A 14,913-nucleotide genomic window follows, 5' to 3' on the forward strand; every position below is an offset into this window, starting at 1 on the left:
TGAGCTGGGTGATGAGGATGCTGAGCGGCCGCGCACGGTGCTATATATACGGTGGAGCCTCAACAGTTTTTTTTTTTTTTTTTGCGAAGGGGTGGAGCCTCAACAGTTACCGCACGTTTTTCACAACTCCAGGACGCGCCTTGTAGTTGTCGTCGTGTTTCACTTGGGTGATTTGGGGTTTAAAAAATGAGTGGGTCAGTACTGGGGATTTGGCTGGGGAATAATCAGCGGCGTAGCTTCGAAGTTCATTCTTTAGAGAGCGGTTAGGCCAGTGGCACATTGTTAATCTGGAAATGTGGGGAGCAAAGGGGTTGTATCATCAAATGTTGAGAATCGACGGAACACTTGCCAAAAATATAGCAAAGCATACTTGGACATTGGCTACACTTTTTGGGATGCCCAATTCGATGGGGCTACAAAGTACAAACATCTGAAAAATAAGTTCAACACTTCAACTTGCTTGGCTAAATCCTTTTCAATCCTCAATCGGTAATGTAAAAGCAAACCTTTTGCATCTACGTACTTATTTTAAGATTAATTAAGTGATTCAAAAAAAAGGTCAGTTGAGCATATTTTCTTGGAGAAGGATACGGACATAGTTCTTTTTTGTTGCGAAAAATGCCCATAGAAAGAGGTTGCTTGTTTCCTAGCTAAATTATCACGTATAAGGATGGGCGCACCGAAATTTCAGGTGAGCGTTTGATTGATTGTCATAGTTATGTGTTGCCACACTTTACTACTCAAAACTTGGCTTTTTGGCATAGTTATACCTTCGAACCAACCATGTCATAAAAGCTAGAAGGTCTTGAAACTCCCGAGGTCCATCTAAAAAATATTGCAAGTACACTTTGAGAGGTTGGCTACATTTACTGGATGCCCAATCCGTTTCTTTAAGTATGGGATGACAATCAAGATGGTACAATTGTACAAATCACTGAGAAACAAGGTTAAGGATGACGATACATGTTAGAAAGACCTGCCGCCTTTTGAGCCGTTGGATTCACGCGCTAGAAGCCATCCGTTCGTGCGATCCATCGGTTTGCAACATAAGCCAATGTTGCGCTCGCCGATACATGCCGCGTTAGCTTATCCAGACGCTAGTGAACGTTTGCAACATGGGGCATGTTGCGGTTACCTCCAACTTGCATAACATTGCAAACATGTGGGTCTCCATGTTGCGGTCACCTCCAACAACGATAATGACAACACCGAGCAGGCAGCTCGCCGCAGCTCCACCTCTGGCTTGCAACATCCCTGCGGCGAGCGATGGTCGTTGTTGCGTTGCACCTCACCGTTCCGAAAAAGCCATGTTGCCAAAGGGGGGGGGGGACATGGTGTCGTCGTTGCAACGTCGACGTCGAGCTGTGTGCGCCTCTGCTAGGATGGAGTTCATAGTAGTTGTGTGCTGAAGCGGAGCGATGCTAAGCCATGCGCCTACTCTCCTCCATCAGCCATTGTCGAAATTGTGGCGCGGGGAGCCTGTTGGTCGTCTTCGCTCTGAATTTGCCTTAGGATAAACCTAGGGTCTCAATTATTTTGAAACAGATGAAGTATTTCACTTCCAGCAAAACTAGGCTTACGATACTCTAGATTAAGCATCACCTCCAAGTCAGCGTTTGTGACATAGCATTAGCAGGAGTCGTTTTACCCCGTTGAATCTGACCAATGGTCCTCCACAGGCTAGAAACGTTGTCAATAGCCCTGATACTGAAGAGATAGGTCTTGGATGGAGTGTGCTCGTTGACTGTAAAAAAAAGAGTTGTGGTCCTTCTTCTCAGTTGTTGTGGTTTCTTAATATTCAGTCTGGAGTCACATTATACAAATACTCCCTCCGTTCACATATATAGGATGTTTTGTGAATGAAGGGAGTATTAGAAATGACAAAATTCTAACAAAGGATATGTTTATTTATATATTTTATAAAGAAAATGCACCAACGTATTTGTCAAACTCGAGAGGCAAAACAGAAGCAAATTAATCAACAGAGCTTGGAGAAACATCCAACATTTCTAACAACTCTGCAAATCTTCACATAGTTCACAGTGCTGAAAACACAAAGCAGGAAACCCTTGGGAAACCACTGCAAAGGTTGCCCCAAGAACTCAGAAAACACAAACATCCATCTCATACTCCACATATACACTAAAGAGTTGGATCTGGATGGAGAGTGCTCGGTTAAATGAAAAATAAAACAGGGGTTATGGTTTTCTCAAACCTTCATCTCAGTTTTGTCTTGGTTTTTTAATATATCCAGTCTGAGATCACATTATGCAAGTATTAGAAATAAATTTAATAAAAATTCTTGCATATGTTCATTTATTTTGAAACAAGGATGCGTTTATTTATATTTTATACAGAAAATACACTGACGTATTTGTCAACACTCAACTGGCAAAACATAAGCAAATTAATCAACAGAGCTCGGAGAAACGTCCATCATATCTAAAAACTCTGCAGATCTCCACAGAGTTCGCAGTGCTGTAGGAAACCCTTGGGAAACCACGGCAAAGGTTGTCCCAGAACTCCGAAAACACAAACATCCATCTCATTCGTAAAAATACGCACAATCGTAGTTACAGCAGCAGATTAAATCATGCCCAGCCTGATCAGTAGGAGCCGAGCTGCGTGATCTTACCGCCGAGCTGCTTCTGCGCGTAGGCGAAGAGCCGGCCAGCCTCCTCCTTGCCGACGGTGCCGTCGCGGTTGGCGTCCGCGGCCTGCACCCCTCCCCGCGCCTTCCACGACGCGAACCACAGGTTGAGGCTCCGCAGCGCGCGCTGCAGCTCCTCCCGGCTGATCCGGCCGTCGTGGTCCGCGTCGAACTGCCCCAGCCACGCCCAGAACTCCTCCGCCGTCACCTCCCCCTGCGGCAGCGCGCGGTACCGCATGAACGCCATCGATCCTCCTCCCGCCTGAGCCGGGCACGATCTGCTAGCCTTTGGTCGACTAGCTAGCTAGCCTGGCTGCCGCTTCTCTCTGTGAGTGAGTGTGAGACTGTGAGCGTGAGCTGATGGCGATGAGGATGTTGAGCAGCTATGCACGGTGCTATATATACGGCGGGGAGCAGAGTTGAGGCACATTCACCGCACGTTTTTCACAAGTCACAACTCCATGGACGCGCCTTGTCAGTGTGTTTCGCTTGAGTGCTGCTATACACACGATACCTGTTGGACGATTGTTGGACGATACTGCAAATCGGACCATCCATGCGTAGGATTAGGTGCAACGCAGCCGGTGGATTAACTATCGTGCATGAATCGTCCAGCAGGCATCGTTTGTGAAGTAGTTTCGGTTTCGCTTTGGTGATTTGGGGTTTAAAAATTGAGTGGGTCAGTAGTGGGGACTTGGCTGGGGAATAATCAGCGGTGTGGCTTAAAAGCTCGTTCTTTAGAGAACGGTTGGGCGAGTGGCACATTATTAACCTGGAAATGTAGAGCACAAAGGGGGTTGTATGATCAAATGTTGAGAATCGACGGAACACTTGCCAAAAACCCAAAAAATATAGCAAGCAGACTTGGACGTTGGCTACACTTTTTGGGATTCCCAGTTTGATGGGGCTACAAACATCTGAAATATAAGAGTTGAAGACTTCGACTTCCTTGGCTAAACCATTTTCAATCCTCAATCGGTAATGTAAAAGAAAACTTTTTGCGTCTACGTACTTGTTTTAAGAAAGTACCCCCTCATAGCTTACGAAAACGTCTTGTGTTGTGGGACGGAGGGAGTACTTGTTACAACACTTCAAAGGTTAATTGATAATACTCCCTCCGTTCCTAAATATAAATTATTTTAGAGATTTTAATACAGACTATATATGAAGCAAAATGGGTGAATCTATACTCTAAAATATGTCTTTATACATTTGTATGTGGTCTGTATTAGAATATAAAAAAATCTTATATTTAGAAACGAAGTGAGTATTTTCTCGGAGAAGGACACGGACATGGTTTTGTGATAAGTATTTTTTTGTTGCGAAAAATGCCCATAGAAAGAGGTTGCTTGTTTCCTAGCTAAATTATCACGTGTAAGGATGGCCGCGCCGAAATTTCAGGTGAGTGTTTGATTGGTTGTCATAGTTATGTGTTGCCACACTTTACTACTCACAACTTGGCTTTTTGGCAAAGTTATAGCTTTGAACCAACCATGCCATCCCCTGCAAAAAAAAGTCATAAAACCTAGAAGCATAGTTGAGCTATAGGTGGCAGCTGGAGACCAAACTTTAAATTTAATGATTAGCAGCCTCAAATATTTTAGGCAATCCACTTATCTAAGCCCTAAGGCGGCTCATGATAGGTTATGAAAAATTCATAGCTCATGTCTTCCCCGAGAAGATAGTCTTTCTCGTCTGAATTATATGCATATAATAAAAAGTACTAATATGTAAGTATCAAGAAGATACTAACTAACCAAATATTTATGACAACATGATATCAAGAGCTTGTCAAGACGTCGAGGATGCATACATGATCAGTATTACTCTTGCATCGCAAGAGAAGCTAGACACGAGAGACACTCTCTTTTTTTGTTAGATATATTAATATCTCCATCTTTTGTTTTCATTTTCTGAGTGACCAAAATTTGCTTGCAATTATATTGTTCTTACGATTTCAAGAAACAAAGGCAAAAGAAAAAAACGTTCCTGTGAGCCATATGGTTCAGCTCTTCCTGAAACCACTTAGCCCCAACTTATCTTCAGTGCCTATTTCAACACAGGTTACCCCTGGGACTAATATTGCATGGTCATCGTTATCTGCGCTTTGTTCTTCGGTGAATCTATATATGCTTTTCCTTTAAGCCCTCGTCTACAAAATATTCACTGGCCTAGTGGTCGTAGGACAATATCTTACGTTATTAGGGAAAATGATGGGAGTAGTCTAAGGAAAGTGATTGCACCAATCCATCAGAAGCCTCAAAACGCCGAGATTCTTTGTTTGAAAAGACGCAGAATACCCATTGATTAACGAAGAATCGTATTCTTTTGGTAGGCTTTCCGAGGCATTCGTGGATCAGCGATTGCAACGCAAAGTGTCAGTTGTTTATGCTTGTATAGGATGTGATGCGTGCCTAGCTGGCTATAATCGCCAGAATGATAAACACACGCAGTACAATTCAGTAACTTACCTATTCGTCGATGTAAAGATAAGCATTTATCCTTGTACCTACAAAGCAAGAAAATTGTCGTGGTAGACTAATTCACTTATCCGTGACTTTGGTTGTTTGTATCGGTTTTCATCCGATTTTTCGAAAATTAACTGGGCAACTCCCTTCTTAATTAATCGATAAGGCAAATCTTTTGCCTCCGTTTCGAAAAAAACTTACTCGTCGCTGTAAAGAAAAGGATTTATCCTTGTGCCTACCGAGGAGGAAAACCGTGGTGATAGGCTGATGTGACAGAACTTGGGGGGCATTTGAAATTTCAGAAACTGAACTGAAGATTTTACTGCAGACTTAAGCTACGAGGGTTCCTCTGTTATTCGTCAAAAGACAGAATGGGTCAAATGACATGATTTCGCACCCCATTAGAAAAGACATCTGGCAGCTTAGTGCATTTGTAGATCTCATTCAGAAGACAACGCATAAAAATCTTTGTTGAATAACATGAAATCCTCCTTAAAACTTCAGAATTGTATATACCTATGTACTTGTCTACTCCAGTCATCTAAGTACGGAGTACGCGCTGAAAGAGAATTTCAGCCAGGGCAAGCAGAGCCTCTCCGATCGAGACTGGCTGACTGAGCAACCATGTGCTGCCAGCGTTAGTTATACCAAAGTTTATATTCGGTCTGGACAACTGTTGTGGGACATGCAGAGTGGTCAAAAATCTCTTTCCGTTTTTCCAGGAAAGAACATGCAACAAAATGCCCCAAGCAGCTAAGTCAAAAAGGCTCTGCCTGCATAGCCTAATTTCCAGGCTTGAATGTTCCTGAAGAATTCGATTTTCTAAAGTAGATACGTACCTGACATATCCATTGGAAACTCGGTGGAAAACATAGCAAAAAGATACAGAAGGAACTAGAGCTCGAGAAAAATGGTCGCAAGTTCCTGTAACTTCGGCATAGAGAGTGGGTTGCTTTCGAGGAAACCGGACAGTCAAGAGTAGTAGTACTCCATAAGACGATCTCAAAGGTCAAAAAAGTTGTTAAGCATCGAATAATTTAGCCCTTCCAACAAATAAAAGAGTGAGCAAGGACCGAATGAGTTTTACAGATTCTTAAATTAGCAAAATTATCTTCAAGATCATGTCATTAACAGACAAAAGAGATACGGAAGTGCCGTCGCTGGACAAATAATCCTCATCTGAACCAGTAAGCAACACCTATGATAGCACATGGTGAAGTAGAACCACAACACTGAACATAAATGCTGAGTCAAAAGATATGAAAGAAACATCTAAGTACCAAGAGCACATTAATAATGAATAGACCACAAAGTTCTTTATGGGACAGCGATAATAACAGTGAAACGCTAAGCAGCAGCAAAGGTTCAAAAGAAAATATGGTTCTCCCGATAGTTAGCTTAGGTCATATTAGACACAAAATAAACTTACAAGGAAATAATACTGCGGTCCCTTCCCTATATTGTTAGCACGCCTTAACAGCTTTGCTAGAACCTATGCCAACTCCCTTCTAACATACACCAGTAAAATATACATAGGATATGTACATCCTCTCGCCAAAAGGCATAAAAAGAAACAGCTAATAAGTTGAATATTGAGGGAACTTACATAGGTGAAAGCTTGCTCATAATCGGTATTTAACATATTGCCTCCATTATATACACAAAACTCTTCTTTGCAGCAAACACAAACTATAGCCTTGAACGGCGGAGGTACTTGATGGGATTGAACGGACCCAGTTGCCGTGCAGAAGCCAATGTTGGTCGTCCATTCGGAGACACTGTTGGCTTGATGTCCCATCCTTCAACATTTTTCGGAACACAAACATCAAACATAATTTGGCCAAGGACTCCTTGAGGCTCCATCCTGGCTGGATAGGGTAGTGACCGTTTCTGCTCCTCAATCAGAGAATCTGGTTCCCTAGAATCATGATGGTCCTTTGAACTTGGCAAGAAGAAATGGTCGCTGGGACTGTTGGCTACCCTTCTCAGGCTCTCATTTGAATTGGCAGCCACATTGTGTAGATTGCACACACAGTGTGCTATCTTGTACTCCTGATCCCATGCACTAGTGCCCTTCAGCTGGCTTCTGTGGCAGAAGGTGACAAGAGCTTTCTTCAGTATATCATCTACAGCAGTTCTGTATTCCACTTCATGCAACTTGTAATGGCCTGCAGGATATATATATAAAAAATAATTGGCTGTGAATGAAATCTGCAATGATGACTCCCAGCAGAGAAGAAGATATCAAGGATTTTTAAATGATGGAACTTAACATAAATAACCAAATATGTAGCTTTGCGATATTAAATTCTGATATAATATTGTATTTGCCCTCATGACAAAGAGTATAAACGTTCAATCAAATAGTCAGATCAAACACTTGAGCTTCGTATTATCTTCTTCGATAAATTAGAAATTCTAAAATGGATGGAAAATATTGTTAGGCAAGATGATGCAAATGCTTGATCCATTGTCTTCTACTGTGATCTAGGTCTCTAGGACCTAAACGTATAGACATGAAGTTGTTTTCATATCCGTCAGACAATCTTACCGCAATTAACAAATCCAAATATGATATGAATGCAAGGTCTTGGAATGGAAACCGCCATGACAGTAATTGTGCAAATACATGTTTCTATTAGTAATATATTTCACATTTTAAGTTAGTACTCGGTAATCCTATCTAATAAAACCAGACACTGAAGATAAAATGAAGGCGTACCAGTATGAGGGGAATCACTCCATTTGATTACTTTAACATCTGTGCCTAGTTCGACCAAACGCCTGGCGAAACCACAGACAACATGGCATGGAGCAAGATCATCACCTTCCGAGCAAAATATAAGAACTGAACCCAACCCCTGGATGAACAGTTAAAAGTTAATTGGTGTGGCTAGTGAAGAACTGAAGATGATTTGCAGAAATCACAAAGGCAGACCAGACTTACTGCTGATGAGTATAGCGTGTGCCAATATTCTGCACGCTGAGCTTCAATTCTGCTTGGGAAGAGAGTATCCATTCCAGACGCCAGAGCCTTTGCCATGAAGGAACGTAGCATGGATGGTTGAGATGAAGTGCCAATCACAGGATTTTGAAGAAACTGTGTGCCCACATCGCTCACAAAATCCACTGGGCCAGAGTCATAAATTTGGCCAGAGATACAATTTCTAACTAACCGATAGTCCTTCTACATAATGGAAAATTTACATCAATAATGTCTAACATGTTTGCCAACAAATCCACAGCTGATAATATGCCAAGTCAAAACATGATGACAATGGCAAAGAAAATGAGGACTTAAACATAGAATGATGTTGAGAGACTTCCAAGTATGTACAAGAGATTGAATATAGGCAACTGAAAATATGCCTAGTCAGAACATAATGACAATGATGTAGAAAACAACTTCAACAGAATGAGCAAATTACTACACAGTACATGCAAATGGAAGAAAACAAAACCTAGTATATACACTTCACAATTGACATAGATGTGGTTTTGAAATAGGTTCCCATTATCCTTGCAACAAAGAGAAATGTATATGTAAACTTCAGGAGAAGAGAAAAGATGGAAATAACATACCATCATTGCATCTCCTTCACATCTTCCGTCTAGTAACTGTGAAACAAATCAAATTTAGTCATTCAAACTGTGAAAGGGTAAAGGCAAATAGATGATAGGTACGATGAGGTGGCAAAAGGAAGAACCGAACAAGCATGCACCTGAATAACCTTGTACATGCATCCCTTTGAGCCACCAGAAAAAGAAGCAAGCACAGTTGGCAATGGCTTTACTTTCAATTCCTGAAACACCAGCATTTCACATAGTTAAAAAACAAAAATTATAAAATAATTAACTGCAACCAAGAGGAAAGATAGTAAACAGAAGTCCCATCCCACGAGAGCTTATATGCATTCTTCTAAACAATACAGAAAGTTTATAGTATGTCAACATGCAAATATTTCAGACTCTAAATCAGCAAGAAGATTATGTAGAGGTTGCCGCATGGACGGAAAGTATAAAATAAATGGAAAGAGGTGAAGGGTCAAACTCTAAATTAATGTGGTCTGCCAGGGGTTCTTACATCTATACATTTATATATATATAAATCATTTGGATGATTAAGGAGCAAAAAGAGAAACAGTCCCATGTGTATTACTCACTCTGTAAAGAAATATAAGAGCGTTTAGATCACTACTTTTAGTGATCTAAACGCTCTTATATTTGTTTACGGAGGGAGTACAAAATAGTATCAGTGCTGGAGTAGGCTAAATACAATATGATCATTGACTAAAACAATAAGGAACATAGTTACTTACTCCCTCCGTCCAGAAATACTTGTCGGAGAAATGGATATGGATATGGATGTATATATCCATTTCTACGACAAGTATTTCCGGACGGAGGGAGTATTACTTTCTTCATTTGAACAATAGAGTTATCAATGCTTACTATACAACGTGGTATTTGTGGAGTACAACAACCAAGAAAAAAATGTACCTTTGCCAGCTCACTAATAACACCACATGCCAATGTTGCCGCTTTCTCAGAGAGATACCTGGAAGAAGAAAAGAATCAGTATAGTGCCATTAGGTGTAAATAGGAACCTAAGGGTGCAGACTGCAGAAGACCCCATATGCAAGTTTACACCATAGCCCTTCAAGTATAAGATAAGTTGATAGCAGAAGCACGATGCAAGGAACTCCATCGCTAGTGACCTAGTGTTACAATGATACTCACTCAAGTGTCATTTTAGGTGAAATACCCTGCTGAATGAAGCCTATAGCTCTACCAGCAACAGATGATGCTGATAAAACCCTCTACCTCGAGCAACATCTGATTTGATGCACTTAATTTGGTAATGCTATTCAATAAAATTACTCTGCGGTCTCTGCACAAACTACATAAATGACTACCAAGCTTGCAGATGCACAAACTGTGTTCAGGTAACAAAACTCTGGATGGATGTACCAAACATTCTTAACATATTGAAGCAATCCATATGTTACTTTAGCTCCTTTTGCTAGTTCAACATACTAGTAGTTTCAGAAGGTTCAATTTTCGTGTGTTTCATTTTTACTTACTAAAATTGATTCCTTCAATTTTTCGCATCCTCAATTGCACAAAAATGCAAGTACCACAATGCAAAACCTTCCATTATCGTCCAATAAATATAGCTTTACCAAATCTCAAAGCATAACCAAACCCCGAACACGCAAGATCGCTAAGACGCTAACCACTCGCACACTGCAGGTACGTAGGTATATTTACCTAAAAGCGCACAAAGCGACAATATAAACCATGCAGAATATAGAAGAGTATGAATTGCACAGTTACAGAGATTCTCGAACTAAGAGAACTAGCAACACGCAGTGATGAATCGAGTGACCGATCGAACACTACCCATCAACTAATTGAACTCCAGAGAAATTTTCATGACAAGCTAAACCTGAAGGATAAAGCCTAGTCCCCGATAATTCGGGCAGACACAAAATTGGCGACCAATCTCAAATCAAGCCTAACCGCAGCTACAACAAAACCAGTGACCAATCTCAGAATCTCCAAAATTAAACCTAACCGCAGCTACAACATCAGTGAACAATCTAAGAATCTCTAAAATTAAACCTAACCGCAGCTATGATTCCACTCCGTGAGGCCGCAGAGCTACAGGCGGCCACTTCTACGAGCCCAGACGAGCAACAGATCTCCCGGATTTAACGGCTAGCACAAGCAACAAGTGGCAGGGAGCGAGAGCGGGAGGATGGGGGAAGCGGCGCCACTCACAGCGACACGAGGTCGGGGTGGCAGACGAGGCAGCGCCAGCCGAGCGAGGCGTAGAGCTCGACGAACGGGCGCAGCTGCGCCTCGTCGCTCCACACCCACGCGAACACGACCACGACGCCCCGCGCCCCGGACGGCGGCGCGGGCGCCCAGTAGAAGCGGCCGCCGCAGCCGGGCCACATGGCCGCCAGCCGCCGCTCCTCCCGCCCTCCCTCGCCGGACGGACCTAGGCGGCGAATCGAGGCTGCGGCGGGTGGGGGAGGGAGGGAGGGAGGGTTTGCGCTGCTGTCTCGCTCGGAAGGGGGACTAGCGGAGACGGGGATAGGAACGGAGGATGGAGATGGAGATGGAGATCGGAAGGGAGGGAGGAGATGGGTCGCTTTGGCATTTGGTTCGTCGCGGATTTATTTCTTTCTTTCTTTTTTGCGTTTCCGTGAGCTTCCGTGCCTCCTTTTTTTGCGGTTTCCGCACGAGTGCGGCATTGGGTTTCTCGTCGGCGCGTTTGTTAAAGAAATGATTTTCGTGGTGATGGGTCAAAGCTATCCTACGCGGCTCGTAGGATAAAGATGAGGAATGCGTACGTAGCCCGTGCACGTAGAAATACAATTCGAATATTGTTTAATGTAGGAGGGCCTGTCAAAAAAATATTCTAAAAAAATAGGAGGGCCTATTTGAATGGGGCCATGGGGCTAGCACACATGTCTGTGCGTTGCAACGAAATAAAAATGATGAACACGAACATGAATCGGTCAACTACATCCCTTGCACGGAGCCAAGGCTGCTATAGTTACTCTATTATGTGTCGCCAACAGGCTACTCACATAACATGAAAAGAACCATTTGTTAGTCAAATTAAGGGTTGATCATCTAGGCATGGATGAGAACCAAGGTAGATATATTCTTACGGATTTACTAACTCACATCTAGATGTTTTTTAGTTATGTCACATCTAACTTGTCCACCACATGATAAAGGAGCTGTAAGATTCGTGCAAAGTTCTTTTCGTTTGTGTTGTCGATGTGTTTCCCGTCGCTAGTGTCCCTCTAGCCTGTTTTTCCAATCACACGCAGTGGTCAGCCTTCGTGGGCATATGGGCTTGTTTTTTTATCTTGTCAAATCCGATGGTGCCCCCGCTGCCTTTGTTCTGCTTTTTTTCAGGTCTGGGCCTTTTTGTGTTATTTTTCTTTTTTATCATTTGTTTATCCTGAGCCTTTTTATTTTAAATTCTTGATTGTTTATTAGAAATTGAGTCAATCCTAAATCTCCTGCACCTTCTGCTCCTATCCACCACTATCTTCTCACTCTCACATTCCCCTTTTTCTTACATTCTTATCTTTTTATTTTGATTTTTGTGTTTCTTTTTACGAGGAGTGGCATTGTTGATTCTTTTTTTTTCAATTTTTTGGTATTTGTTTGTGTGTGTTTTTCATGCGGGCACAACATTTGCAGTCGAGATCCGCAAGAAATATATTTTCAAAGTCACGAATATTTTTTTGTCATGCGGGCATAATATTTTTTGAATTTTTTGTAAGAATTATCTATGCGTGTCTACACACATGGGATTGTCCCTATGTTCTACGGTCATGAATTTTTTTGCTACTACGTGTTTTGTGCATGGGCTTATCCATTTATGCGCTAGCCCATTTCCTTTTGTTTATTCCTCCTTTTTTTTCTTTTTTTTTGTGTGTCCGTGGCCACACTGTCATTTTGAGCTGCATTTTTTTTCTCTTTTGGGGATAATTTTGTACTAACGTTTCTATCTTTTTCTTTTTTGTTATTTTCTTTTTTCTTTTTCTTCTCGTTTTCCACTTTTAATCCAAAATATTTTTGTACAAGATATTTTTTGAAGTGTGTGAACACTAATTAGAATCCGTCATTTTTTAAAAAAAAATTGAACACTTTTTCAAACTCATGAAGATTTTTAAAATTTATTATTATTTTTCAACATCGACTTGCAACTAGGACGCGTTGTACTTTTGTGTATTTTCCCCAGTTGCAAGTCAGCCATCCACTCAGAACTAGGGGGGACATATGTTTGTACTGGCCCCAGCTGCAAGTCAGTAATCGACTCGCAAGTGGGACGCGTCGTATTTTTTTGTGGTTGCCCCAGTTGCAAGTCAACCATCGACTCGCAACTAGGGGGAAGTATGTTTGTAGGGGCATAGTTGCAAGTCAACTATCGACTCACAACAAAGGGGACGTATGTTTGTAGGAGGCCAGTTGCAAGTCAACCATCAACTTGCAACTAGGATCTGTAGTGGCCCCGGTTGCATGTCAACCATCGAATTGCAACTAGGGAGGCGTATGTTTGCAGGGGGCCAGTTGCAAGTCAACCATCGACTCGCAATTAGGGGGCATATGTTTGGGGCCCAATTGCAAGTCAATCATCGACTCGGAACTGGGACTCGTCGTACATTTTTTGTAGTTGCCTAGGTTGCAAGTCAACCATCGGCTTTGAAAGATCGAGGATGTCGCCTAGAGGGGGGGTGAATAAGCGCTTTAAAATAATTACGGTTAAGGCTAGAACAAAAGCGGAATAAACCTAGCGGTTAATTTGTTAAAAACAAAACCTACAACAACTAGGCTCACCTATGTGCACCAACAACTTATACTAAGAAAGATAAACAACTATCTAATAGCAAGATATATGATAAGAAACAATATGGCTATCACAAAGTAAAGTGCATAAGTAAAGGGTTCGGGTAAGAGATAACCGAGGCACGCGTTGACGACGATGTATCCCAAAGTTCACACCCTTGCGGATACTAATCTCCGTTTGGAGCGGTGTGGAGGCACAATGTTCCCCAAGAAGCCACTAGGGCCACCGTAATCTCCTCACGCCCTCACATAATGCAAGATGCCGTGATTCCACTAAGGGACCCTTGAGGGCGGTCACCGAACCCGTACAAATGGCAACCCTTAGGGGTGGTCACCGAACCCATACACTTTGGTAACCCTTGGGGGCGGACACCGGTACCCGTCAAATTGCTCGGGGCGATCTCCACAACCTAATTCGAGACCCCGACGCTTGCCCGGAGCTTTACACCATAATGATTGAGCACCGAACACCACCAACCATCTAGGGCACCCAAGCACCCAAGAGGAACAAGCTCAAAGGTACCAAGCCCCCAAGAGTAATAAGCTTCTCAACTTGTAACTTTCACGTATCACGTGGAGAACTCAAAGTGATGCACCAAATGCAATGGCAAGGGCACACGGAGTGCCCAAGTCCTTCTCTCTCAAATCCCACCGAAGCAACTAATGCTAGGGAGAAAAATGAGAGGAAGAACAAGAAGGAGAACACCAAGAACTCCAAGATCTAGATCCAAGGGGTTCCCCTCACCTAGAGGAGAAAGTGATTGGTGAAAATGTGGATCTAGATCTCCTCTCTCTTTTCCCTCAAAAATTAGCAAGAATCCATGGAGGGATTGAGAGTTAGCAAGCTCGAAGAAGGTCAACAATGGGGGAAGAACACGAGCTCAAAGGATAAGGTTCATTGGGGAAGAAGACCCCTTTTTATAGGTGGGGAAAAATCCAACCGTTATACTCACAGCCCGCACAGAGCGGTACTACCGCTCCAAGGCGCGGTACTACCGCTAGGGCGGTAGTACCCCTTTGAAAAACAACAGCGAGGAGGCAAAAGGCCAGTAGAACCGCCGGAGCGGTACTACCGCTCATCCTCACGGTACTACCGCTAGGGATCGCGGTACTACCGCAAAGGGTAGCGGTACTACTGCTAGCGAACGGTACTAAAAATACATCCGGGCCTACCACCACAGGACTTGGGACGAGTTTTTGGTCCGGAGCGGTACTACCGTTGTAGGAGCCGCGGTAGTAAAAAATTACATCCGCTCCAATTCGCGGTAGTACTGCTGCAGCCTTTTTAGAACACCAAAACTGCCACAACTTTTGCAAACGGACTCCGAATTCGATGAAACCAAGTTTGTTGGAAAGCTAGCGACAAGGGCTAACACAATCTTGATAGAAATACCAATAAGAAGCAAATGAGAAAAG

General features: G+C 42.7%; 2 protein-coding genes across 2 annotated transcripts; both read right to left on the minus strand.

Annotated features, from left to right (window-relative positions):
• Positions 1-2,315: 2,315 nt before the first annotated feature.
• Positions 2,316-3,005, minus strand: LOC123152380 (uncharacterized). The gene has a single exon (XM_044571941.1). The coding sequence runs from the start codon at positions 2,895-2,897 to the stop codon at positions 2,607-2,609; it is 291 nt and encodes a 96-aa protein (XP_044427876.1). The 5' UTR covers positions 2,898-3,005; the 3' UTR covers positions 2,316-2,606.
• A 3,477-nt stretch (positions 3,006-6,482) lies between these two features.
• Positions 6,483-11,272, minus strand: LOC123149673 (uncharacterized). The gene is made up of 7 exons (XM_044569381.1): positions 10,903-11,272; positions 9,619-9,676; positions 8,841-8,921; positions 8,701-8,736; positions 8,066-8,305; positions 7,841-7,979; positions 6,483-7,286 (listed from the first exon to the last, which is right to left on the minus strand). The coding sequence occupies exons 1-7, from the start codon at positions 11,079-11,081 to the stop codon at positions 6,808-6,810; spliced, it is 1,212 nt and encodes a 403-aa protein (XP_044425316.1). The 5' UTR covers positions 11,082-11,272; the 3' UTR covers positions 6,483-6,807.
• Positions 11,273-14,913: the final 3,641 nt, after the last annotated feature.

The sequence above is a fragment of the Triticum aestivum genome, chromosome 7A (assembly GCF_018294505.1).
Source record: "Triticum aestivum cultivar Chinese Spring chromosome 7A, IWGSC CS RefSeq v2.1, whole genome shotgun sequence".
In the NCBI taxonomy this organism is placed as follows: Eukaryota; Viridiplantae; Streptophyta; class Magnoliopsida; order Poales; family Poaceae; genus Triticum; species Triticum aestivum.

Coding starts and splice junctions, on each gene's coding strand:
- LOC123152380 (XM_044571941.1), bottom strand. CDS start 2,897: ATGGCGTTCATGCGGTACCGCGCGCTGCCGCAGGGGGAGGTGACGGCG.
- LOC123149673 (XM_044569381.1), bottom strand. CDS start 11,081: ATGTGGCCCGGCTGCGGCGGCCGCTTCTACTGGGCGCCCGCGCCGCCG. Junction 9,677..10,902: donor CACCCCGACCTCGTGTCGCT/GTGAGTGGCGCC, acceptor TTCTTCTTCCAG/GTATCTCTCTGAGAAAGCGG. Junction 8,922..9,618: donor TTATTAGTGAGCTGGCAAAG/GTACATTTTTTT, acceptor CTGGTGTTTCAG/GAATTGAAAGTAAAGCCATT.